Source organism: Anolis carolinensis, chromosome 4 (genome assembly GCF_035594765.1).
Source record: "Anolis carolinensis isolate JA03-04 chromosome 4, rAnoCar3.1.pri, whole genome shotgun sequence".
Taxonomy (NCBI): domain Eukaryota; kingdom Metazoa; phylum Chordata; class Lepidosauria; order Squamata; family Dactyloidae; genus Anolis; species Anolis carolinensis.
In genome coordinates this window covers 167773038-167799261 of record NC_085844.1, presented here as the reverse complement: position 1 = coordinate 167799261, position 26224 = coordinate 167773038, and the positions used below count along the sequence as shown (strand labels likewise).

Genomic DNA, 26224 nt, shown 5'->3' with positions numbered 1-26224 from the left:
GCACCAATTATCTTGTTAGCATAATCATAGAATACATCTATTCATTGAGGCATTTCTTTGTGGGCTCCGCTCTTATTTTTCTAGGGAAGGTTCTGATAAAAGGTTTTCATGAGTGGCACAGAGGACTTTAGTGACTTGCCAAGATGGTAAGAGGATTATGATTTACCATCTGTGCCATTCCTGAAATGAAGGTGTACAAACTCAACCGTTTGCGTTTGTTTCCTGTCTGAACAATTTGCAGACCCAAACTCCTATTGATATATCTGTTACATTATAAAGCTCTCCTCATTTTTCCCCAGTACCATTTGAGCCCAGTGATGTCTGGTATTTAAAGAAGGATGTGTCTCCCCAAATGCAGAACATAACTCTCTTCTGGAAGGTAAAAATTTCTATTCACTTGATCAAATGTGAAGATGCTGGTGTCTGGATGGGAAAAAAACACTCTGTGTGGTACTTCTTTACCCTAACTCAGTAGTTCTCAACCTGTGGGTCCCCAGATGTTTTGGTCTTTCAACTCCCAGAAATCCTAACAGCTAGTATACTGGTTGGGATTTCTGGAAGTTGTAGGCCAAAATGCCTGGGGACCCACAGGTTGAGAACTACTGCCTAGAAGAGAGAGACGGGAGAGGGAAGATGCATCTTTAACCACATTTTTGAAAAATCTTTTTCAGGCTGCATTGTCTGTATCTTCGGTGTTTAGTATAGAGATGAAGTGGTTAGTAAGAACTAAAAGGGAAAACGTTTGAGTATTTTAATTGCCATGGCTCAAGGCTATGGATCATGGGAGTTTGGGGGGGGGAAGGGGGGTTGGAGGAAGAGAAGGCTAAAGACCTTGTAAAACTTCAATTTCCATGATTCTATAGCTTTTAGCCACGGCAGTTAAAGTATTGTCAGACTGCATTAATTCTTCTTTGTAGATGCACCAATGGATTACTTCTGCCTTCATCTCAGTCTGTGTTCACAGAGAAATTTAATCAATACAAATATTGGCCAACATCCTGGTAGTGGCTTACACATATACAATGTTCCCTCGCTACTTCACGGTTCACTTTTCGCTCCCTCTCTGTTTCGCGGGTTTTCAGTTAATATTAATGTCCACATTTATTGCGGTATTTTCACTGTTTTGTGGATTTTTGCAGTGTGCAAAGGGCTTTGGAAGGGGGGAAGGAAGAAATAAAGGGAGGGGGAGGAGAGGGAAGGGTTGGAAATAAAAAAGGGTTATTTAGTTTCCATTCTTCTCCTCTGCCGGTGTACTGTATATTGTAACTGCTAAAATAAAGTACAGACTGCATTGTAGTAAGTACTCTGTGGTTTGCTCTCCTCCACACATAGAATAAATATAGTGTCCCTACTACGCAGATTTTCTGTTATTGCGGGTGGTCCTGGAATGTAACTCCCGCAATATGTAAGCGAACACTGTATAACCTTAGATTAAGTGCACAAGACACCACTGCTTTGGATTCCCAAGGGAAGGAAAAAGTCGGTTCACTCCTTTTGAAAGGGCACCTTCATTTCTTCACTTCTGATTTGAGACCAGCGTCAACTTCATGGTCTGAATTGACTCCCACCACCACCATCACTGTTATGTGATGAGAACAGATTCCCCGCTCCCCAAGATTGATAATTGCTGAATGATACGAGGATATGGCTACCCTGTACACATGCTGTGTGTTCCGCAATTTCAGACTAGTTAATTTTAATTCTGTTTATACAGTAAAGTGGAAAGCGAATGCATGGAGAGGGTTTGCATTTGGTGCACCGTTGTCTAGTTTCTCATGTCAAATGAAAACACTGTGCTAAACCATCACGTCAGGGATGTTTGGTGAGACCAACTAGATCACTCAAACTCTCCCCACTCCTTTAGCATAGTGCATTGTAAAAGTAGGGGTTCTTCTTACCCCACCCATGCATTGGCCACTTCCCTTAAGTTAGCATCTGGTTGAATTGATATATTTAATGAGGAGAATTTGAGAAAATGCTGGTTGTCCATTGCAGCAGCCAAGTCCATTCTCTTTCCCCATCTGTCAGTCTGGAATGACATTAGAAAGTCATTGTGAGAGAAATTGAATGAAGTTAGCATTTTACATTCTGGGCCAACATGGAGGAGCAGTGAATGGTTCAACCGTGGGAGGCCAGTTTCATATCTTCACTCAGACAACAACGTTAACAAGCCGGATTCAGCCATACCACAATCTTCCATCTAGTCTCCTCTTGGAGATGTGTTAGAAAAAACAAGACAGCAATTTTGAAACCATTTTAATGTTACGCCTTGCACTGGGCAATCTTTTAATGATATTTTATTGTTAGATTTTTATCCCCTCCTGTGTGTCTCTCCAAGTTTTTTATAATGTTATAAATTAACCTTTCCACTGTTCCAGTGTGAAAGGTTAGGTTGAGATGGTGAAAAAGCAGTCAGCCCAATATCTTTCAATTATCTTCATGACTTTTGCACCCAGGGCTATTCCATGGTAGGCTTTAAAAATTGAGAAGATCTTTTCAGTGGGGATGAACAGTGATACAATAAGGGGAGAAAAAATGCCATGCCATTTCTTCCTAGGCAAGTGATGCATCAGAAAGAAGAAGCCATCATTACAGAATAACATTTCAAACCCTCGGCCAGAAGCCTCACAGAACAGCAAAGACAAGTCCCACAATGCATACAGTTTTCTCAAAAATTGTGCCTAAGGCAGACTATAACATAACAGTTTGCTCCTACAACTCGCGGGGAATATCTCCACCTGTCCACATCACAACTAAACTAGGAATTACAGGTAAGGTATTCCCATCTGCACTTCTAACAGTTCATTTTGTGTACATCAAAATGTGATCTATCACGTTTAGCTTGCCTAATCTTCAAATTACAGGACTTAGTTGTAACAAGTCATGTCTGTGTTGGGCAAGTAATTTTTTTTATAAATTCAGTTTTAATTACTAGTGAGCAAACTTTAGATCACAAGTTTCCAGGGGTTATTCCTGGAAACTATCAACTTCATAAAATTCTCAGCAGTTTAATCCTAACTCTTTATGGAGTTATAGCTGATAGCACCTCCGATGTTTTCTGAGATCTGCATGTTCCTCTTCTTTCATTTTAAATGGGGGATTGTAGGAAGATACCTAAGGTCATGTGTGATTTTTTTTTCATCTGGTGCATAACTTGTTGAGAATACAATTGTACTTGATTCAAGTTTGTGATGCCCAGGTGCTTCATAGAAGTTGGTGAAGATGCAAACTTCTAGGACCCAGAGTTTTGTTCTCAGAAGTTTTCTGCTGGAAAGAGGAAGAGACAGATCACTTTTAGATAAGGTGCTTGTATGTTTTCCGGGCTGCATGGCCATGTTCCAGAAGTATTCTCTTCTGACGTTTCACCCACATCTATGGCAGGCATCCTCTGAGGATGCCTGCCATAGATGTGGGCGAAACATCAGGAGAGAATACTTCTGGAACATGGCCATACAGCCCAGAAAACATACGACCACCCTGTGATCCTGGTCATGAAAGCCTTCGACAACACTTTTAGATAGTTTTAACTCTCTCTCCTCCTCACTGCTACCTTGTGACTTCAAGAACAGAAAACAAATTAGTGCCGAATGCTACTGGTGGGGGAAGAAAATTGCCCAAACGCCTCCTAACTCCTATTCCATGAATGGATTGAGCCTGTGATTGATTTAGTTACCACTGCTACACAGATATCTTAGTTGTTTCACCATCCAGTTCCAGATGTTATCCCATTAAGAATGGCTAACCTGTTTGTTTATCCTCCTTTTTTCCTTTGGAGGACATCTTTTCATATCTTATTGTGATGACTCATGGGCCTTGTAGTCCTGTTCCTAGTACTATTGTGGCAGACGAAGAGGAAAACATGGGGTTTTCGCCGGTTCAGCAAGAGCTGGAGTCTCTTCACCTGCAGGATGTTGATGTTTGCCCTCAAGAATTCAGCCAAACAGGCCTTGGGCAGAACTCCCCCCCGTTTCCCAGGAGGGAAAATTATTCTAAAGATAGGGGAGTCAGGGAGGCTAATCGGAGAAGCCTGAGAATCGCTGCCAAACAAATGGCTGATTAGGTCTGCTTCCCTTGGGAAATTCTAAGGAGTCATGCATCTGGACAGAGTTGGGTTTCGCTTCTCGTTCTCTAGGGAAAGAGTTCTGTTGGCGGGAAAACGAGACCCAATATAGGTGTTTGGCGCGAGGGATTCTTTGCGGAGTCAATTGATCAGCTTGAGGAGAGTGATCGTGTGTGGACTTCGTAATCCCAGTTCCTTGCTTCCCGGATCAAGCTTCAAGCCTTGCCCTGTCTCACGGTTTTACCACGGACTCTGTTTCATGCTTCATGTTTGCCTCGTCTTCAGTCACGGATCTAGCCAAGAATCAAGTTTATTTCCAGCCTTGTTGTCAAGCTTCATTGGACTTTAAAGACTCTGTTATTTCCCCACACTATTGCTTGGCAAAGTGTGTGTTTCGGTCAAGTGGATTAAAACTTTGAACTCTAATATCTTATATTGGACAATACATTTCTGGACTATATTTGACCTCATCTGAAAGGTCTGCTTCTGAACTATATTCTTCACTTGTTTTTATTGATTTTATATATTTCTTAAATAAAGATATTAGATAGAGACTGGCCTCTGTGTAAGGTTATTGGTGCTCTGCAGCCAGGGTCCTGACAGTTTGACTCCGCCACCTTAAGCACCAAACAACCTAAGGCCAGAATGTCTACAGGAACCGGAGCGGAGGCTCAACCACCCAGTTACACCATTTCCCAAGATGAATTCAATCGAATCCGGGACACACTCCAAACGCAGGAGGGAGAAATACGGGGCTTGAAGGAACGCGGAGCCCGTCTCCCTGCCCTAGCGCTACCAACCAAGTTTTCTAGAGAAGCCTCCAAGGTTCATGTTTTCCGTCGCCAGTGCCAGCCGTACTTAGAAGCCCGCCAAGCCGAGTTTCCCCAAGAAGATGTCAAAGTGGCGTGGATCTACAGTCTCCTAGATGGGCCTGTGGCCACTTGGGCGACGGCGCTATATGATGCGGGTTCCACGCATCTAAGCACCGCGCAAAATTTCTTGAACCACCTTAGAAAGACTTGGGGGATCGAGGACGACGAGGAGGCGGCCAGCCATAAACTCCGACGTCTCTTCCAAGGGGACAGGCCGTTGTCCCGGTACATAGCCGAGTTCCGGGTGCTGGCTCAGAGCACCGGCTGGAACGATATAGCCCTTAGAGGACAGTTTCGCGAGGGCCTCAACATCGAGATGCAGGAAGAAATCTCTAAGGTGGATCCCCCAGGGACTCTTGAGAGACTCATCAACCAGTGTTTACGAGCTGAAGCCCTGCTTGCCAACAAGAAACAGTGGCTCCGAGGCCAGAGTGGAAGAGCCGGAGTGAAACCCCCCGCTTCTGCCAGTGTTCAGCCACGTCCAGTATGGAGATCCCCACCGCCAGCCCCAAACCCATGGGAAGCGAGGAGGAGCCGATGCAGTTGGGCAATGTGCGCCCCAGACTGGATGTTGCCGAAAAGGCCCGCCGCCAACGTTTGAATCTGTGTTGGTACTGCGGGAATGGGGGCCACTTCGCCAGAGTGTCCAGCCAAAAAGAAGCCCGCCGCCCGCCTGGCGGCAGCGTCCTCCGCAGAGCCAGAGGCGGCCGAGGCGGCTGGAGCAAAGCCAGCGGGGGAAGCCAGCGACCGGGCGTAGAGAGGCTCGCCAACCCGGTCAAAAACCCCACTCAAGAGCCGCAAACCGGGGTCCTATTTCTCCTGGTGGTCACGCTGTGGTCAGTGAAAAAAGGACCCGTCATGATCCATGCCATGATAGACTCAGGGGCAACAAACAATTTCATCGATAGAGAGTATGCCGACTCTCTGGGATTACAATATCATGATTTCAAGAATGCCCGGGTGGTGCAGGCCATAGATGGCCGACCCCTAAAGACAGGTCCAGTAAGCCAATGGACTGAACCCACCAGAATGTGGATAAGGGAACACATGGAAGAAATTTCTTTCTTCGTTACCGAGGTTCCCCACTTCCCTGTGATTTTGGGTATTCCATGGCTGACACTCCACGACCCAAACATCTCCTGGTCCAACAGAGAACTGCAGTTCGCCTCAAGATATTGCCAAAACCATTGTCTAGTAGCCAAGGTCTGCCATGCCACAGACGCAGAGCCCATCATCACCTTGCCCAAGAAATATTCAGACTTTTGGGATGTTTTCAATGAAAAGGAAGCCGAGAAACTACCCCCACATAGACCCTACGACTGTGCCATTGACCTGGTGGAGGGGGCCCCAATTCCGCGAGGACACCTCTACTCCCTGACTGAACCAGAGCAAGAAGCTCTCAGGGAGTTCATAGAGTCAAACCTCCGCAAGGGGTTCATCAGACCCTCTCAATCCCCAGCAGCTTCCCCAGTGATGTTTGTGAAAAAGAAGTCAGGGGACCTACGCTTGGTTGTGGACTATAGAGCATTGAACAATATCACGAAGCGGAATCTCTACCCCCTGCCTCTGATCTCGGACCTATTAGACCGGCTCCGAGGGGCCAAGGTTTACACCAAGCTGGATCTCCGCGGGGCTTACAATCTAGTTCGCATAAGAGAAGGGGACGAATGGAAAACCGCCTTCCAGACCAAATTCGGATTATTTGAGTCCCTAGTCATGAATTACGGATTATCCGGAGCTCCCGCAACATTCCAGCATTTTGTCAACGATATCTTCCAGGATTATCTAGATCGGTTCTTGATTATATATTTGGACGATTTTTTGGTGTATTCTAGATCACAATCGGAACACGAGCAACACGTCAGAATAGTGCTACAACGATTGCGGGATCATGGACTATATGCCAAGTTAGAGAAATGCGCCTTTGATCTGCAAGAGGTAGACTTCCTGGGATACCACGTCTCGCCACTAGGGCTCTCCATGGACCCGGCAAGGGTTTCAGCAGTATTGGAATGGCGGGTGCCAACCAACAAGAAGGAAGTACAGCGCTTCTTGGGGTTTGCAAACTACTACCGCAAATTCATTCCAGACTTCGCTCGCTGGTCTGACCCAATCACCAGCTGCATCTGAGGGAAACAGCCTTTCCGCTGGACGGAGCAAGCAGAGAAAGGGTTCCGCCAGCTAAAGCAGTTATTCACGACCCAGCCAATTCTACAGCACCCTGATCCTAAAACCCCTTTTGTTGTGCAGGCTGACGCCTCTGATGTGGCAATTGGGGCTGTACTCATGCAACCATTGGGAGAACATCTTCATCCTTGTGCCTATTACTCCCGTCAACTAACAGCCCCAGAGAGAAATTACACTATTTGGGAGAAAGAACTTTTGGCCATAAAGACAGCTTTTGAAAATTGGAGACATTGGTTGGAAGGGGCCAAATTTCCCATTGAAGTTCATACTGATCATCGAAATTTAGAGCACCTAAGGACCGCACGAAAGTTAAATCAAAGGCAGCAGCGCTGGGCTTTGTTCTTTGAACGTTTCGACTTCCAGATCCATTATGTGACCCCGGCTCAGACCAAGCAAGCAGATGCTCTATCACGGAAACCAGAGTATGCTGCAGGACGCAGAGAGACCTCAGAATCTCGATTGCTGCAACCCGAAAACTTTGCCACGCTCACAGTGGGAAACACCAAATCCACTCCAATTGAACCAACTCCCTCTAACCCAGAATCCCTTTGCACTCAAGAAATTAGAGCCAGTCAACAGACAGATGCCTGGGCTCAAGAACAGATTCGCCAAGGACTACGTTTCCCATTCTCACTTAAGGATGGGCTACTATGCTACAGGAATCATGTTTACATTCCTCCAGGTCCCGGCAGAGAAAAAGCACTTCATCTGTGTCATGACAGCAAGCCAGCAGGACATTTTGGGCTATTTAAAACCATGCACTTGATCCTGCGAGATTTCTGGTGGCCCAAGATCCGCAAGGATGTGGAGAAATATGTCAATACCTGTCCTGTATGTCAGCGTTCCAAGACACGAAGGGAGAAGCCGTCAGGGCTACTGCATCCCCTTCCCACTCCTTCTTGCCCATGGGAGATAATTTCTGCGGATTTTATCACTGACTTACCACCCTCCCTTGGATTCACCACGATTCTAGTAGTGGTGGACCTTTTTACCAAGTTGGCCCATTTCATCCCCTGCGATAGTCTCCCCACGGCCAAAGAGACTGCAGATTTATTCCTTCAACATATTTTCCGACTACATGGATTGCCCAAGAGTTTAGTCACTGACCGTGGATCTCAATTCACCTCTCGTTTCTGGAAAGCACTACAAAAACTAATGGGCATAGACTCTCGTTTATCTTCAGCTCACCATCCCCAAACGGATGGGCAAACTGAGCACACCAACGCCACTTTGGAACAATACCTTCGCTGTTATGTAAACTACCAACAGGACAATTGGGCTTCCCTATTACCTCTGTCAGAGTTTGCATACAACAATGGTGTCCAGGTTTCAACTAAAGAAACCCCGTTCTTTGCAAACTACGGTTTCCATCCACGTTTCTTTCCTTCTGTCATTGAAACCTCAGAAGTCCCTGCAGCGGAGGACTGGCTGCAGGAACTCACAGCAGTACAAGAACTTTTACACCAACAACTGGATCAAGCCAAGGAGGACTACAAACGCCACGCTGACGGCCATCGCCAGCCGGGCCCCGAGATCAAGGTAGGAGATCGGGTTCTGTTGTCCACTCGCTTTTTGCCTTCCCACCGTCCCTGCCGGAAGTTAGATGCCCGTTTCATTGGTCCCTACCCAGTGGTGGCGCAACTTAACCCCGTGACTTTCAAACTCCAACTTCCGCGCTCCATGCACATCCATCCGGTGTTCCACCGTTCCCTGCTCCTTCCGGCGGATGGTGTATGCCCCAATGCGAGTCGGCCGCCCCCCGCCCCTGTTCTAGTGGACGGAGAGGAGGAGTTCGAGGTTCAGGACATTTTGGATTCTCGCTTCCATCGCCGCCGCCTTCAGTATCTCATTGACTGGGTGGGTTTTGGCCCCGAAGAACGCTCCTGGGAAGACGCTTCCACAGTCCATGCCCCCGACTTAGTCCGCCGCTTCCATCAGGCCTACCCTACCAAGCCGCGGCCCCGCGACTCGAGGAGAGGGGCCCTGTTTGAGGGGGGCCTTGAGGGCGGGGATAGTGTGATGACTCATGGGCCTTGTAGTCCTGTTCCTAGTACTATTGTGGCAGACGAAGAGGAAAACATGGGGTTTTCGCCAGTTCAGCAAGAGCCGGAGTCTCTTCACCTGCAGGATGTTGATGTTTGCCCTCAAGAATTCAGCCAAACAGGCCTTGGGCAGAACTCCCCCCCGTTTCCCAGGAGGGAAAATTATTCTAAAGATAGGGGAGTCAGGGAGGCTAATCGGAGAAGCCTGAGAATCGCTGCCAAACAAATGGCTGATTAGGTCTGCTTCCCTTGGGAAATTCTAAGGAGTCATGCATCTGGACAGAGTTGGGTTTCGCTTCTCGTTCTCTAGGGAAAGAGTTCTGTTGGCGGGAAAACGAGACCCAATATAGGTGTTTGGCGCGAGGGATTCTTTGCGGAGTCAATTGATCAGCTTGAGGAGAGAGATCGTGTGTGGACTTCGTAATCCCAGTTCCTTGCTTCCCGGATCAAGCTTCAAGCCTTGCCCTGTCTCACGGTTTTACCACGGACTCTGTTTCATGCTTCATGTTTGCCTCGTCTTCAGTCACGGATCTAGCCAAGAATCAAGTTTATTTCCAGCCTTGTTGTCAAGCTTCATTGGACTTTAAAGACTCTGTTATTTCCCCACACTATTGCTTGGCAAAGTGTGTGTTTCGGTCAAGTGGATTAAAACTTTGAACTCTAATATCTTATATTGGACAATACATTTCTGGACTATATTTGACCTCATCTGAAAGGTCTGCTTCTGAACTATATTCTTCACTTGTTTTTATTGATTTTATATATTTCTTAAATAAAGATATTAGATAGAGACTGGCCTCTGTGTAAGGTTATTGGTGCTCTGCAGCCAGGGTCCTGACACTTATACACTCTTGTTTTCAAGTGAAGGAGGTGATATATTTTTTACTGCTTCTTGTTTCTTCCAAGACTTGCCAACACCTAGACACCGCTCGGCTGCATCCAAGGAGAATGAGAGCATCGTTGTGACATGGGAAGCCCCATTTGCTCCTTCGCCTTTGATCAATGGATATGTAGTTCAGTGGACAGAATTTCGTCAGGACAAACCCTTGAAAAGCACCCCAAACTGGCTAAAAGTACCTGCATCCAACTTTACAGTCAAAATAGGTAGGTGCATAGCTTAGGAAGAGAACATATACTGCTTCATTAGGTGAAAGATTGGCACTATGCTCCTGGCCAAAGATAAGCAATTAGAGCTCTTATGAGAGTAGACATTTGTTTTTGTCCAAACATTAAGCTTCGATTTTGCACTGCACACAATAGCTCATCTTGTCTTTTAGTTTTTTCCAGATGGCTTCAGATTATCTGTATTAAGCCTTTGACAACATATCTGTATTAAGCTGCAGCTCATCAAAATCACGGAATCACCCAGGTGTATGTTCTGTCTTTTCAAATGATCTGAACAGGGTAACCTATCCAACACTGTATTGCTTCCAAAGTATGTGCTGGCTGCCATTTTTGTCAAAGTTCTTTCAATTTTGACACAAAATGTCAAAAATTGGGACTTCAGGTCAAGCTATATTAGCCAATTTATACTGTCATGGTGAGGCCGTCTTAAGGTGGAAATGATATTCTGTAACCTAGTGAAAGGAGCCTGCGGTAGTGCAGTGGGTTAAGCTGCTGAGCTGCTGAACTTGCTGACCGAAAGGTCAGCAGTTCGAATCCGGGGAGCGGAGTGAGCTCCCACTGTCAGCCCCAGCTTCTGCCAACCTAGCAGTTCAAAAATATGCAAATGTGAGTAGATCAATAGGTGGGAAGGTAAAGGCACTCCATGCAGTCATGGCAGCCACATGACCTTAGAGGTGTCTATGGACCACGCCGGCTCTTCGGCTAAGAAATGGAAATGAGCACCAACCCCCAGAGTTGGACACGACTAGACTTAATATCGGGGGGAAATCTACTTTTACCTAACAGTGAAAAGAATGCCATAACAGCTATAATATCTTCTCTGTGCATTTTAATATCACATTGTGCCATATTCCAGCCAACTTAATGCAGAAAGCTAGTTTTCTTTGAAAATGGAAGGGGAAAATTGAAACATATTTTGGATCTTCTGTACAATTTCATCATTATGTGAAAATTAAGATGTAGGGGATTTTTCCTAAGTAAAAGATAACTGGAAACAAAAATAGAAGACATGTATTCATGGCTTGTAAACAGAATATAGAGCAATCATTAGCACCCATTTGGCTTTCAGTATTATAAATAAAGTGTATATTTTATTCATCGTCATTATTAGCTTGGAAAAGTCAGGACCCCTGCATGTCAGGAAGTTAAAACATCACCATTTCTCAAGTCTCCTACACCTTGTCTATAAACCATTTGTGTTACAATATTGCAGCTCCCATAAACATTTGCCAGCATAGCCATTGGCTGACAATGATGGGCATAATCCATGAACACCTGGAGGGCCACATATGCCCCATCCTTGGGTTATCTGAATGCCATTGGTTGTTCGTTTCTCACCTTCAAAAATGAAAAATAACTGTCTTATGGCTTCTTTTGAACAAGTCTGGTCTCGTAGTATTGAAATATTGACATATTTAAGTCATGTTTCTGTCAAATATCACTTCCTCTCTCCTAGAGAACCTAAAGCCTAATGTGTGCTATCAGATCAGTGTGTTTGCACTCTATGAGAGCCAAGCAGGAAAAGCAGCTTCCACTACAGAGAATGTGTCAGCAAAAGGTAAGAGCGATGGCCCTTGTGCAGTTCAAGATCTGAAATAATAAACTACACTGTTTTTTAAAAGAGAGAGAGAAAAAAATCTGTGTTTTGCAGCCCCATTAAGAGGACTTCACATTAATGCAACTGAAGATGAAGACGGAAGAATTTTGGTCTTTTGGGAGGAACTTCCATTCCATCAATGGATGGGCTGCATCGTTAACTACAGGATATATGTGCAGAAACAACCCTTCAACTACACCTCTAAGATCTATGGTGGGTACACCTACGAAATGCCAGCACATCAGTCCTGGCATTGAAAAACAGAGGCACGGCTTTGGGGCAGAGTCTTCTTCATAATGTCCTTTGTGGCAAAAAGACTCCCCCCTCTGCCAACACTATTTTTGGAAAAGCATAAAAGACATAAAAATATTTGCCTATTGTGTAAGGAAAGGGAACGTGTTCTTCTTCCCAATCGAAATTGATGCAAATTCCCTGTCTTCCTGTTTTAGGGGATGGATGCGTAGCCCCTTATCTAAGTAAACTATGTGCTTTCAGGTTGCCTGCCTGCAAACTTACAGTGCAAAAGGAGAAAAGAAAGGAAGAAAGAGAAAATGGCTTTATTGCCATGGCAACATTCATATCTTCCTGTAATGAAAACTGCATTGCCTCACTGGCCAAGCAGATGGACTGGTGTCTGCAGAATATGAGTGTGCTCTGTTTTATGAGGGGTTGTTTTCACCACATTGCTCATTGTTTGAGACATCTTTGAAAATCACTTTGAAAGCTGTTACAAGTGAAATTAATGGGCCTTTTAATTCTAAGTTTAAGTGGTCAACAAGAGAAGATAATAAAATTCAAGAGCACTTGTTGCAGGCAATAGCATTAGGGTATTAGAATTAATCAAATCATTCTTGTGGACTTGGGATCAAATATTTGATTTTTTTTAAAAAAATATTTTCATTGAATGTACTTGTGACATGATACTGTTCATGCCCCTGATTGCCTTATTCAGCAAGGATCAAGAACCTCTTTGTATCTTTCCTTTTTCCCACCCTCAGATATCTCTCAATCCACCCTGCAGCCATTTCTGATAAGCAACGTGCAAGCCGGTGCCGTGTATGCCGTATGGATGACAGCTTCCACTGAATCTGGAGAGAGCCCTAAAGGGAATGAAGAAATCATTTACATAAAAAGTAATTATGATCATCTGCTTCAAAAGCTGAAGTGTGAAGAATTGACAGGATATTGCCTGAAAGCGCTGTGTAACAGGGATATGTTTAAAATTTTGGTTGAGACTGTAAATAATGATTAAGGGGAGAAATGGGTTCAGGGAGTCCACATTATCTCCTTACTCCTTAGTGAGCATCCACAGTCCCATCCACTTCAGATTTCCAGTTGGATAAAGAGGACCCACAGCAAGGTTTAATCCTGCTCGATTAATCCTGGCTATGACCCAGTTAATTGGACTGAATGGTGTTCATGCATATATTCATTCTTTTGCTCACTCTCACATAACCCAAGCAAAGAAACGTATGGTACCTCAAACATTTTGATATGATATAACCTGCTGCTGCTACTTCTTCTTCTCTTCCAACTTCATGATATGATTATATTACCTTAGTTATTTTGAGGGTTCTGAGATAGCCTCAGTGGCAGTATTGGGCTCCCTTTGGTTTCTTGTACTGGGGGAGACCACTCTGTCGGGAACAGCTCAAGATTTCATGTCTACCATGACAACCACAGATCTGTGCCAAGTAGTATCTAATACCATCCTACTGCAGGATAATTCGAACCTGATTTTGTATTATGTGCAGGATGATGGTGATCTGGGTCTGGAGGAATTTTCTGTAGTTCTGTTGCCATGCACTGATCATTACTTGGTGGGGTGGGATGTGATTAAGATGATCTGCCCCAGGAGACTTGTGGATCCAGGTGGATTCCTAATTGGTCTTGGGAAGTTTTCTGTCATCTTGGCAGGTGATTGTATCAAAGTCCTGGCTGATCTCTAGAACAGAGAAATGATGGGGAAGTTACACTGCCCTTGAGATCTCTGGCTGACAGCTCAGTTGTTAACCTAGCCTCAATTGTGAGCCCGGATGCCCAAGTTTCAGCATGGACAGGAGTGCAATTGCACAGCTACATGTAGTGCACCAGGTGCACACAATCCCTTGAAATGTCAGATCTGGCTATGGGGGGTGGTGCACACTTTGATTGCATCCTGTTTCCACCAGCTATAACACATTTGGAGATTTGAAGACGTCCAAAATGCTGCAGCCTGAATGCTGCCCAGGGTCGGTTACATAGAGCATTTAACTACAGCTTCATTGGCAACCAGTTCATTTCCAGGAACAATTCACAGCGCTGGTCATGACCTACAAAGCTAATACAGCTTAGGTCTAGACTAGTGGTTCCCAACCTTTGGTTCTGTAATTGTTTTCAACTTCAACTCCCAGAAATCCCAGCCAGCTTACCAGCTGTTAGGAATTGTGGGATCTGAAGTCCAAAATACTTGGAGGATCAGTGCTTGGGAACCACTGGTCTAGACAATCTGAAAGATCGTATTTGCCTATATAAACCTCCCAGAGTTGTAAAATCCACAGGAGAAGGATTTCTCTTGATCAGACCAGCACCAGAGGTTTGCTTGGTGAGGACACAAGAGGGAGCCTTTTTAGGGGCTGCTCCCATCCTCTGGAACACACTTCCATGGGAGGCTAGGCCAGCCCTCTTCTCTCCTTTCACTGACAAACAACAAAAATATTTTTGTTTAAGCAAGCTTTTAATATGTAAACAGGAGAGCTTCTTAGTTGGCTGTTTTACCTGTTTTTTAAAAACTTTGAAATGCCTTCTTAATGATTTTATACTGTTTTAGATGGTGATTTCAATTGCATTCAATTGTATGTCTTTTAATTGACTATTTCTGAGACATGCCTTGGGTTCCAATCTGGGAGAAAGGCAATATATAAGTGAAATAAATAATACATTAGTTTTTTAAATCAGTATATAAATACCAGGATAAGGGGCAAGGAACTGTAATAGGTGGCATCAGAAGCAAATGAAAGAGAAAGAGTATAGCACATGGACAATACTGTGCAATTATATCAATCCCATACCATTTTAATTGCCATGGTTTTAAGACAAGGTACAGTATAATGTTTATATTTACCCTACAGCCCCCGGTGGTGCAATGGGTTAAACGCTTGTGCCAGCAGGACTGCTGATCGACAAGTTGGTGGTTCAAATCCAGAGAGAGTGAGTGAGCTCCCTCTGTTAGCTCCAGCTCCCCATGTGGGACATGAGAGACGCCTCCCACAAGGATGGTAAAACGTCAAACATCAGGGTGTTTCCTGGGCAATGTCCTTGCAGATGGCCAATTCTCTCATACTAGAAGGGACTTACAGTTTTTCAAGTCGCTCCGGACACGGAAAAAAAAAATTACCCTACATTATTTCTGAGAGCAGTGTAGCATTTAAGATCTTTTGCAAGACTGTACTTTATCTCACATTGTTAAAATTCTTGGTCTTGGTTTCCATCTGTCGCTTTATGAGAATGAATGCATTATGTCTGCTTGGCATTTTCTGAAGACTGGGGGGGGGGGGATTGTTTGTTTGTTTATTACTGTTGATGGCTCCTCCCGTTTTATTGTTTTGTATTTTGCACACTCCTCATAACCAACAAAAGCAAAGATCTTCCTTATACTTCAGAAGCTCTTTCACAGTTCAGAACAAAAAAATGCATAAAGAAGTAAATTTGTAATTATTGCTTGGAACCCTCTTGGCAATTGGGAATATGTAATCTGCAGTTACACATCTGCAAGTGCCATTTATTCACAATCTTTTGTTTAGGGGCTACATTGGGACTGTGAAAGTCCCATAATCCTACTTACGGGTCAGCAGCTGCAAATTCTACCTGTTGTGCCAGAGATCCTTCATGGAAGGGACGGGGAATCTCAGGCATATTACCTTCCTACTCTTGATTCAAGTCAGGACTAGGAGGGCAGAGCCCTACTGTGTTTTCATTGTATGCCTTTTCTCCTCACACTCTTTTTCTTCCCTCCGTTTTATTTTTTATCATTAATGTTGAAAATCCATATAGTATGACCCCCATATTCATGAGGCCGCTGTTTCATTTACCCATGATTGACAACATATCATCTTCCTGGGCATTTTCTAGATTCTCCAGGCAGTTCTATGGTCCCCTGAAAGCATACCACCGAGTCACACGGAGGGACCTAACTATGCCTATAGCAATATCCTCTCTGGGCATTTCCTCCATTGCAGCTCCATAGCATGCTTCTGTTAGAAGTAATTCGTTTAGTATGATAAGAGAAAAGTAGAAAAAAAATTGGAAACCATTTTATAAGAGCATCATTAATAAAAATCTGGGAAAATTATAAAAAATAAGATTTTAGTAAAAAAAAACACCATTGTAGATATCCCCTATGGAAGCGCAACAAAGAAGAGAACTAGAGTGGAATAACTGGCTGACTTATGAGGATATTCTTAAAAAACAATCGGATATTTAAAGTCTCAAGAGGAAATAAATTTGAAATATGAAAACGTATCCTGGTTCCAATATATACAATTAAAGGAATATTTCAACAAAGATAAACAATTAGGCTTCTCAGACAAGGATTCAGTATGGGATAAGATATTAAGGACAAATACGAAACTGATTACAAAAATATATAAAATTCTACTGCAATGATCAACAGAAACTGAGCAAGTAAAAGATTGCATGATTAAATGGGCCACTAATATTGGACATAATGTAAAATTGGAAGACTGGGGAAAATGCTGGAATAAGAAATTAAAATATACGTATTCCTATGATTTAGAGGAAAATTGGTATAAGATGCTATGTAGGTGGTATATGACATCAAATAAATTGGCAAAATGTTATAAGAATATACAACCAAACTGTTGGAAATGTGAAAAACATATAGGTACGTTTTACCATATGTGGTGGACGTATGAAGAAGCAAATACATTTTGGAAAAATATACATGAAATAATTTTTAAAAAATTAAAATGGAAGTTTCTAAAGAAACCAGAATACATTTTATTAGGTATAACAGATTTAACATTTAATAAAAATCAAGATAAATTATTCTCATATTTTACAACGGAAGCTAGAATAGAATATGCAAAAAAATGGAAAATCAAAGAAACACCCAGTATGGAAGATTAGATTATAAAACTCATGGATATTTTAACATACCATCTAAAAATTACCAAGTTACTCCAATTAATAGACTGGACATGTTTGAAAGAATATATAAACTCAGACAATAGCAAAATTTTCATTTGATTAAACATAAATTAACAAGAGAGGATTTCTGGTCCTTTCTCCTTTTGCTCTCATTCCAACTATCCTATAATCAAATTGTTCTACCACTTTCACTGTAAAAGGAAAGACAGTACCTGCTATATTCCCTTTTTTATTTCTCTTTCTTTATTATTTTATCTTCAGTAAAAATGAATAAAAAAGAAGTAATTCATTTAGAAGGTTTAGCTATTACCCAGTATCTTGTATCTACACAAAGTCCTAGAGCAGTGGTTCTCAACCTGTGGGTCCCCAGATGTTTTGGCCTTCAACTCCCAGAAATCCTAACAGCTGGTAAACTGGCTGGGATTTCAGGGAGTTGTGGCCAAAACACCTGGGGGCCCACAGGTTGAAAACCACTGTCCTAGAATGTGTCCCCCATAGATATGGGGGTCATATTATACATTTAAAAAGAAAGAGCTCTGTAGTCTTGAACGGGTTATTCTTCTTTGTTAAGGGCGTCAGAAGCAAGTATGTGTGATTTTTAACAAATTGACCTTCTGAACTCTTGGATCATAAAGGTCACCATATTCCTTGAAAACATGTCTTACTGCCATAACAGATTCAAATGCGCAAAAAGATGTACCTGAGTGGGTTCCTGTTCTAGCGCTCTGCCTGGTCGGTCTTTCTGCCTGCACCTGCTGTGTGCCACCTGCTAGACAAAAGTAAGCAAATTACTTTTATCAAATGTACTGTGGATTTTAGATGTGTAAACCAAGCATGTGAAATATAATGTGAAACTACATACTGAAAAACGACATTTCTTTATGTTGTCGAAGGCTTTCATGACCGGAATTACTGGGTTGCTGTGAGTTTTCTGGGTTGTATAGCCATGTTCCAGAAGCATTTTCTCCTGACGTTTCACCCACATCTATGGCAGGCATCGCAGAGGTTGTGAGGTCTGTTGGAAACTAGGCAAATAGGGTTTATATATCTGTGGAATATTGTCCAGGGTGGGGGAAAGAACTCTTGTTTGTTTGAGGCAAATGTGAATGTTGCAATTGGCCAGCTTGATGAGCATTGAATGTCCTTGCAGCTTCAAAGCCTCCCAAAAAAAGATTCCCCCAAGCATGAAACAGCCAGGCTTTGAAGCTGCAAGGCTATTCAGTGCTAAGCAAGCTGGCCAGATGCAACATTCACACTTGCCTCAAACAGACAAGAGTTCTTTCTCATTTTCAGCTTATGGAGATCCTCAGGCTTACCTATTATTAGGTTTTATTGGCAACAATAATTACTACTACTACTACTACTTTATTTGTAACCCACGCTATCTCCCCAAAGGATTGTTCACAGAAGATTTGCTATTCCCATCCTCTAAGGGCGAGAGAGTGTCACTTGCCCAAGGTCATCTACTGGTTGGGAATTCAAACCATGACTTTTTAAAGAAGTGGTTCTCACCCTGTGGGTCCCCAAATGTTTTGCCCTTCAACTCCCATTAATCCTAACAGCTGGTAAACTGGCTGGGATTTCTGAGAGTTTTAGGCCAAAACACCTGGGGGCCCACAGGTTGAGAACCACTGGTCTAGAGTCTTAGTCCAACATTATAAAAAACACAGACCCTCCCTATTAGACATCCAGAAGGAGTTTGTTTTAGTGTAGTTTTCTAAGCTTTCATAGGTCCTGACCTAAAATACTAATTATTGTGATAACTGTTGGAAATGACAACCTTCTACAAACCTCCTATACTAGTTATTCGTTACGTATATAAGTGTGATTGCTTACTATATTGTATGTATATATTGATATGCAGTTTTCCCCTAACTCTATGTTGTTTGAGGTTGTGGGAGGAACTGCAGACCATGTGACCAGATCTGGGACTATTCAGACTGAGGCTCCATTTTAGAAGCCAGTTTTGCACCAGGAGCAGTACAGTTTAGCATTCAGTCAGTATGCTGCACAGAATAGTCAGTCTTTATTGAGTCAATGTTCAGTAATGTATTAGTCTGAAGAGAGTGTTAAGTTTGTATGCAACAAAGAAGAGACTAAAACAGAATGCTTTGGAGAATAGATAGTTTAAACTATCAACCAATAAGAAATATACATGTATGCTGAATACATGAAGTTTGTAAGCAAATCAACGATGTTACTCTTAACGAACACTACTTTTTTTTCTTTTTTTTGGTCTCTTGAGAGCATGATTTAAAAGCAGTATATTTTATTGGAGAGTAGATGTTTTTGGGGCAACTGAAATAACACTTCTGAAGATCTGCTATATATTTTGTGCATTGGCATTTCTTTGTTCCTAACAGTTCAGAAAGATAACTAGGTATATCAGTCTAACAACCGAGAAGTCTAAATTGCCTTGCGTGAATACTAGTGGATATTTACCACTAAGGAGAAGATTCACTCAAATGAGAATTTAACTCTTCTCAGAAAGATAATGCTTTACAAAAGGTTATGATTATTCCAAATAGTGTAAATAGCAATTAATCTCCAAAAGGGTCATGCTTCCAAAAGGCTAGAGATTCCTGGTTTTCCAAAAGGTTATGATCTCTAAAAGGTCATGCCTTTCCAAAAATAACTTTCAGTGACTTAATATGATTTTCACACAACAGTTATGGAAGCCGAGTGTTAATCATTTCGACATCCGTTAACATACAGAGATACATTTCAGAAACACACATACGTTGTTGCTTGTGAAATACCACAAGTGTTTCATTTGTGTTGTTGGAAAACTAATGTAGTTCCCTACAAACTTCTTTACTTGTGGCAAAATAAATATGGATGATGCTATTCATAAATGTATAGTGTTGCCTCTAACTTAGAGGCAGGGTTTCTATGATCCTGTGGATAGTGTCCAACTGTAATTCCCATCATCCCTCATCATTGACTATGCTTTCTGTGCCTGCTGTCCATTGCAGTTCAGCAACATCTGGTGAGCCAGAAGATCCCCATCCTGTCCTATAGAGATGCAGCCTCTGTCCAGAAGACAGGGAAGAAAAGGAGAAAGAAAGCTGATGCAGAAACTATGTGGAAGGAAATGGGAGAGAAGAATGCTTTCTTTCCCAAAAAGGCCCCTGAGGAAGAGTCATATACCCTAAAGACATGACCTAAATAAGTCCAGTTTCCTCTCTTCCTCATTTTTGGAACCCAAGCTAAAAAAAATCAGATGGTACTTTCATGATGGTAATTATAATATACAGTGTTTTGCTTTTCAAAGGCATTGCAAAATCTGTCACGTTAGGGCACCCTGGTTTTCTTTTGTAGTTATACCAGTGAGCAAAAAACAGATGATGGGCTAAACCAGAGGTCAGAATGATGCAACCCTACAGATGATAATGTTGAGCCACAATTTCCAACAGCCTTTGACAGCATAGCTAAAGTAAAGCAATATTGACAACTGCAGTTTAACAACATCTGGAGAGATTCTTGAGTACCCCATGTTAAGTCCCAGCTGCATCCCCACTCAAGCGAGTCCCGTTGATTTCACGGTTCTACTCTTGATTAGGATAGCCTTGCATTTAGACTATTGTATTGGCAGAGGTAACACATCTATGTGTCAGTGGGTGTGTTTTTGCAAATGGACTAACTGGCATTACTCATTCTTCAAAATATTAAATCTTGAAGTTTGAGAATGTGTTATTTTTTATTATTTCCTACTAGGCTTTTCTCGTGCCTTTCTATTTTGCTCGCCGAATGTAATGGTAAAGCTGTTCCAGATCCAGCAAACTCCTCTTGCATTAAAGAATTCACATCCATGCAGGTAAGCTTATATCTACTAGGACACAGTATTCATTCTGAATAGCCCCAAATCTGAGGCTGTATCTAGATAGGTGAATCATGTATCCATGCCTCATTCCCAATCTTCATGGAAAACACATTTCTTTTGTTCATAAGTGAGAACATTTTCAATGCCTGGTGGCTTTTGGGCTGTTTAAGAAACCTCCAGTTAACTTTGCTGTTTTGGGAAAAAAACAGCTTTCTGAAATAGGTGGTTTAAATGCCAAATTGGAGTTGCAGGTGATTTGGGTCTTAAAAAGTAGCTCTATCACTTTTATTCCATTTGGGAATGGGTACGTTTCATAATTTTTACATCAAGCAGCTGGTGAACAGTAAGGTTTATGTTGGATGCTCTTCTGGCTAAAACGTTCAGGATGATTAATCAGATCATTAGTTATCTATATATATAAAAGAGTGATGGCATCACGGCGACCCACAAAACAACAAAACTAAACACCCCACAACCTCGAAAATGGATAGCACAACCCCTCATCCATGCCTCTAGGATGATACAACAAAAATAGAAGAAAAATAAAGTCCTAATTAGAGGGAGAGGAAGAATTGTTTTTATCCAATTGCTGCCAGTTAGAAGGCTAAGCTCCTCCAACTTGGTCTCCTAGCAACCCCAAAAAAATAATAAAAAACACTAAAAAATAACTAAAAACACTAAAAAATTAATACAATAAAATACTATAATAACAGAAAATAACTAAAAATAATACAAGAAAATAATAAAACATAATAAATAAAAAGATAACTTACAATAAAATTAATAAAAAAACAAATAACGTCAAATAAAAATTACACAACAATTTTTAACCAATACCACCACCACTTTGCCACAGCAACGCGTGGCCGGGCACAGCTAGTAAGTTATATACAAGAGACAATAGGGTCTTTCTAGCTAGCTGTCTTCTATTAGTTTTGTATTCTGTACAGATTGAGTATCCTTTATCCAGAAATCAAAGAGTACAAAATTGTTGATATGGGTGCTTGAGATTATGACATATTTGCTTGCTCATTGGTAGTGTACAAAATTCTTAAAAATATTATGTATATGCTATGTGTACAAAGTGTATATGAACACAATTACAGTCAATGAACATAAGTGAATCTTGTCAGACCAGGGCCCCATCTTCAAGATATCTCATGTGTATGTGTGTGTGTGTGTGTGTGAAAATAATTTGTGGAATTCTTGCTGAAAAAATAATGACTTTTGTTTTCTGTTCTAGAAGATTTGCTTCACAGTGGTTTTGTACATATTTATTTCGAAATGTTGCTTGTTTTTACTTTTTCTATAAGTTCTATCAATTTGGTACTTTTTTTGCTTTGTGGGAGGGGGAACCTGTGTAAGGTCTTACAGAATGGTCACAAAACTCTGACGCTTATGCACATGGTTTTATAAAATAGTACCAACTGCTTTAAACTAATGTTTCTTCTCTTCTTTTAATTAAGGATGAATCAAGCTTATATTTCAAACAGTTCCAGAAGAATCCAAGTAGCTTTGAAGAACCTGAAGCTTTACCAGTAGAGGAAATCTTCATGAAAAGGCAATGCCCACCTCTTCAGGATGGATCCCACTTCAAAAACAGTGAGAAGGGAGAAAGCCAAAAATGTCAGATGCCAGTCAGTTTGGAAGAAGAGGATCCCACTGTAATAAACGTGAACTACGCTCCTTTGATCCTTGATACACCAAGCATCACCAACAAGCATTCGCTGCTACCTTTGTATAGAAAAGTTGCACCTAAAGAACCAAATGAAGGCCCGATATTTTCTGACTATCTCAGCAATCCAGTTGAGGATACAACGGTAGACTACTTGCCAACTGTTACAGCCAATGATACGAACAATGATGAGGACAGCTTTGACTCTGAACTCAATTCATTTTCTGTTTTCCCGAGAACGTTTCTATCCCAGACATTTTCACTTGGAGGAAAGCTTACTCTAGATGCTATAAGAATTGACTGTAATTCTTACACAGACTAAGGTTGCAATCTTATTCCAATTGATCTGGAAGTAAGCTGTTTCACTCTATGGGACTTACCTCAAAGTAGGTGTCTAGAATTATGATGTTAGCTAGGGATACGCAACTTTTCTGATTCCCGAGGGCCATATGGTAATGCCAGGTCAGCCAAGGATATCAGTCCAAGGCATGGGAAGATGTAAGCCTCCATTCTCTTTCCCATGAGATTAGACTGTTGGAAGGGCAGGGGTAAAGCCTTTCCAACCCATCTTAAAAGAGACAAAGGGAAACCCAAAGCTTGTTGCATCCAGCTGTTCTTAAGAATATAGTAACACATCTAAGGTATTCTAGCTCTGACCATTAACACTTAAATAGGCAATGTTCGTAATTGCCTCCTAACTACCTTTAGTATTTTAAAACTGCTATAATATACAGTAGAGTCTTGCTTATCCAACATAAACAGGCCGGCAGAAAGTTGGACAAGCAGAAATGTTGGATAATAAGGAGGAATTAAGGAAAAGCCTATTAAACATCAAATAACGTCGTGATTTTACAAATTAAGCACTAAAACATGTTTTACAACAAATCAACAGAAAAAGCAGTTCAATACATGAGAATGTTATGTAGTAATTACTGTATTTACGAATTTAGCACCAAAACATCACAATGTACTGAAAACATTGACTACAAAAACATTGACTACTAAAAGGCAGATTGTGTTGGATAATACAGAACGTTGGATAAGCGAGACTCTACTGTACATCCCATCTCATGCAGACCAAAAGCCATTTTAAACACTAAAATACACAAATACTTTTGTAATGCAACATGAATATGATTTACCCACAACAATATGTTCTGTATAACTTCCTTTTTCAGTTCATCATTAAAATCTAAGGCTTCATGTTTGAATAAGTATGGTTGTCGTCCAAATGTAGGGTCTTGGTGGTGGGTCCGTAGGTAACTATAGAAACCTATTCTTGATCTGCTTGTTCTTTCACAGTGCTGAATGAGTTTCTTATTTGGACCTCAGATTGTTTATATCAGTTAAAAAGTTTAGGTATGCTTCTATCAGAAGTTGATCCTAGATTTCCACTGGAGGGCCGACCTAGAAATGCTAAGGAAGTGTTTTCGCTAGACATTTTTAAGGCCCTCTGGCATGATTCCATGGTATGCATTTCAATAGGGTTCACTATTATCTATGGTTTCACATTTCCATAGTCCAAGTCCAAGACTATATCGCCTACAGATATGAGGGTTATATTGTAATTGTTATTTTAAAATTCTATACAAATTATTGAAGGGATTCTTCATGCAAGTACCTCCAGTTAGGAAAGGCAAAACATGATTTCCACATGTGTTTTCCAAGAGGGATGATTTTATTATTTATTAAAACATGTTTGAATAATATTTTATTCTTGTGTCTGTAATAGCGGTATCAAAATACAATAAAAATCCAAATTATGTCCAGAGGAAAATCCTGGGTTCAAGAAAAACATGATCTGCCAATTAAAATGTGGGCAGATGAGTTTTTTCACTGCAATGTTGGTGCTATGAACACCTGCTTAGAGAAAGTGTACCACAGTTGGGAAGCCACAACCAAGAAGGCTCTGACCTGATGGATTAAAATAAAGGATATATCAAAGTTACATTTTTTAACACAGTAAGGCAAGACTGTTTAGAACAGGGGTCCCCAAACTAAGACCCGAGGGCCACATGCGGCCCATTGAAACCTCCCCATGGTGGTGGTGGCTCCCTCCTCTACCAAGGCATGCCTTTCCCGCCTCCTCCCTCGCCTGGTGTGCGCCTTCCAAGGTTTTGCTTGTTTATCAGGGTATTTTAATTATTATTTAATTAATAATTAATTATTAAGGGGTGCTTTGGTAGTGGTTTTGGTGCACAAAGGCAGAAGGGGGTTGGACTAAATGGCCCAAGGGGTCTCTTGCAACCCTCTTTATTATTTCTATTATGATTATAATTATCATTGACGCTGTATTGTTCCCATTTGGTTTTTTAACTTCAAAATAATAGGAATTTGTTTATTGTTCTTTTTTCAACTATAGTCCGGCCCTCCAATGGTCTGAGGGACCATGAACTGGCCCCCTGTTTAAAAAGTTTGGGGACCCCTAGTTTAGAAGATTATGACATCTCTGGTCTTCAAACCACTGCAACAAAAAAAAAATGATGGGACAAATCCAGCCAAAAAAAATTTATCTGAAGCTGGGAATGCCAGCAGATGGAAAGCCAATGCAACTTCAGTCCCACCTTCTTACATAGTCACATTGAATTTTTAATTTGACACTGATATCCATTGGGGGGGGGAGCAATATATTGTGCACAATACTGCACTTCAGAACTGACTCAAATTTCATATTGGTTCATGCATTTGTCCAAAGACTCTCATTTACTAAGTCAATACTTACCTTGAGAAAGATCCAAACCAGGGTTGTTCATAGTGCAGCCTATAGGTAAAGGTTTTCCCCTGACATTAAGTCTAGTCGTGACCGACTCTGGGGGTTGGTGCTCATCTCCATTTCTAAGCCGAAGAGCCGGCGTTGTCCATAGACACCTCCAAGGTCATGTGGCCGACATGACTGCATGGAGCACCGTACCAGCATATAGAATGAATGAAACCACCTCCCCTCCCCAGGCCATTTTTGTGGATCTGAGGGCCTTTTGGAGGTCTAAAAGGGGACATGGTTGGCTCTGCAAAGCTTCCCAGGAGATGTGGATGGCATTTCCACCATGTTTGGAAGCGGCCCACCAGGAGTCAAAAAAAGTTTTCACAAAAATCATTTAATTTTTGTGCCAAGAGCCCGCCTGGAGATGTGGGGGGCATTTCCACGCTTTCATCCACCTGGTCCAATTGAGTTCCACAAAATGCCATTTTGAAACAAAAAGTGACTGAAATAGCCCAATGATCCTCTGAAGATGCCAGCGACAGATGCAGCGAAATGTCAGGAGAAAATGCTGCTAGAACACAGTCATACAACCCAGAAATCAAACAACACTCTAGTGATTCCGGCCGTGAAAACCTTCAACAATACCATATATACATTTTGTAGAAATTCTTTTGGAGTTCTTCCCAATCCCTTTAAGCATGACCGCTTAGTGTTGTAAACAAACTTGGCCATCTTAGAATTCACACCTTGTTCCAGGTCATTTAAGAGAGATTTTAAAAGCAGTGGTCCCAACATAAACAAATGGGAAAGTAATTCACCTCTTAATAATTTTAATTCCTAAAGTTTACTTTAGGATTTTATTCCCAGAAAAAAGACCTTAAAACATTTTCCCTTACAAGGAGATTTACACCTCTTTCAAAAGATGTCTATATTCCCCAAAGATTTTGTAGTAGCCACAAAACAAAATCATAGAATCATAGAATAATAGAATTGG

The 26224-nt window shown here is 41.8% G+C and overlaps 1 protein-coding gene across 1 annotated transcript in view; it reads left to right on the top strand.

Moving 5' to 3' along the window:
- Positions 1 to 24238, top strand: part of il12rb2 (interleukin 12 receptor subunit beta 2) — a 43843-nt gene extending 19605 nt beyond the window's left edge. The window contains exons 11-19 of the mRNA XM_062978178.1: positions 300 to 379; positions 2558 to 2771; positions 10068 to 10265; positions 11743 to 11844; positions 11938 to 12096; positions 12882 to 13016; positions 17708 to 17810; positions 20749 to 20848; positions 22321 to 24238. Of these exons, the coding sequence (XP_062834248.1) occupies positions 300 to 379; positions 2558 to 2771; positions 10068 to 10265; positions 11743 to 11844; positions 11938 to 12096; positions 12882 to 13016; positions 17708 to 17810; positions 20749 to 20848; positions 22321 to 22851 (1622 nt within the window). The 3' untranslated portion in view covers positions 22852 to 24238. The remainder of the gene's footprint in view (positions 1 to 299; positions 380 to 2557; positions 2772 to 10067; positions 10266 to 11742; positions 11845 to 11937; positions 12097 to 12881; positions 13017 to 17707; positions 17811 to 20748; positions 20849 to 22320) is intronic.
- Positions 24239 to 26224: the final 1986 nt, after the last annotated feature.